Raw genomic sequence first — 1,168 nt, 5'->3', positions numbered from 1 at the left:
TATTTTCCTACAAACATTCCAAGGAAACATCCATTAGTTATGTATATTATCACTTTTGTATCTATTGTTATGAATTCTCAAACACCTTAAACTTGCCTTCTGGAATAACCTAAGGATCCTCTCCTATGAAAGCCTCCTTCAATATCCTCGAATTTGAGGTTGTTCCTTCCCACCCAGCTAGAACATACGTGAATTTCATATCCAAATCACAAGCCGCGAATACGTTTTGAGTTGGCCAATCTTTTCTTCCTCGAAAACGAGGTGCATTAGCACGTGGAACCTTCACACATACATGAGTGCCATCAATGGCCCCTAAACAATCCTAATGGTAACCAAAATTTCAGGTCTAAACAAATACAAATACAAAAGACATTATGAGAATTGTAAAGGAAATTTGTAATAAACAAACCTTAAAGTAAGGGAAAAATCGATTGTTGTGTAAGATTTGGGGTTGGACATCAATACCATCTGCTTGCTTTATGAATTGTCCTTCCAACATCAAAATTGCATTTAATATGTTGTGAAAGTGACGAGAAACTGTTTCTCCAGACCGATGGAAAAAAAATGAAACACTTCGATTCTTGACGTTATGTCCAATAATATGAAGAAATTTAGCAACTTGTTCTTCAACTGTTGAACGATATGCATCCTTAATGATGGAAGAGGCCCAAGCACAAGCCCACATGCAAGCCCACCAAAGGGTAGATTTGGGCCACCCATAGAGTTATGGCCGAGAGGATCCAAGAAGACGTTGTTTTACATGTTCAAATGCCATAAACTCTAGTGTATAGTAGACTTTAATTTCTTGTCAAAATTAGCATAGGAACTTTATTTGTAATTTTCTTAGAATTAATTTTGGCACCTAAAACACCAACCTAGGTAAACTTAGAGTTTCTAAAAAAAAACATCTAAATTTACCAAGGCCGGTCTAGAAAGCCCATGGAGGGGGTGAGCATAAAAACTAGACACACCCCTCCCCATGTGCTCATTTGTGCACCCATGTGCCATGTGCACCCATGTGCTTCACATTTACATTTCATTTGGCTAGCATTAGGGTTGCATTATGGTCCTCCTTAGCCTATAAAAGGAGGAGCCTACACCTTGTATTTTCAAGTTTATTGTGAGTAAATTTATGCTGCCATTTTGTGCCAAGCTTTGCTTCTCCCTA

At 38.0% G+C, this 1,168-nt stretch overlaps 1 protein-coding gene across 1 annotated transcript; it reads right to left on the bottom strand.

Annotated features, from left to right (window-relative positions):
• Positions 1-109: 109 nt before the first annotated feature.
• Positions 110-685, bottom strand: LOC137817977 (uncharacterized). Its single transcript, XM_068621203.1, has 2 exons — positions 410-685; positions 110-322 (listed from the first exon to the last, which is right to left on the bottom strand). Exons 1-2 carry the CDS (start codon positions 683-685, stop codon positions 110-112), a joined length of 489 nt encoding a protein of 162 aa, XP_068477304.1.
• Positions 686-1,168: the final 483 nt, after the last annotated feature.

This window comes from Phaseolus vulgaris, chromosome 10 (assembly GCF_000499845.2).
Source record: "Phaseolus vulgaris cultivar G19833 chromosome 10, P. vulgaris v2.0, whole genome shotgun sequence".
In the NCBI taxonomy this organism is placed as follows: domain Eukaryota; kingdom Viridiplantae; phylum Streptophyta; class Magnoliopsida; order Fabales; family Fabaceae; genus Phaseolus; species Phaseolus vulgaris.
Note: the sequence above shows the minus strand (reverse complement) of the source record. Positions and strands in the feature narration are given on the sequence as shown.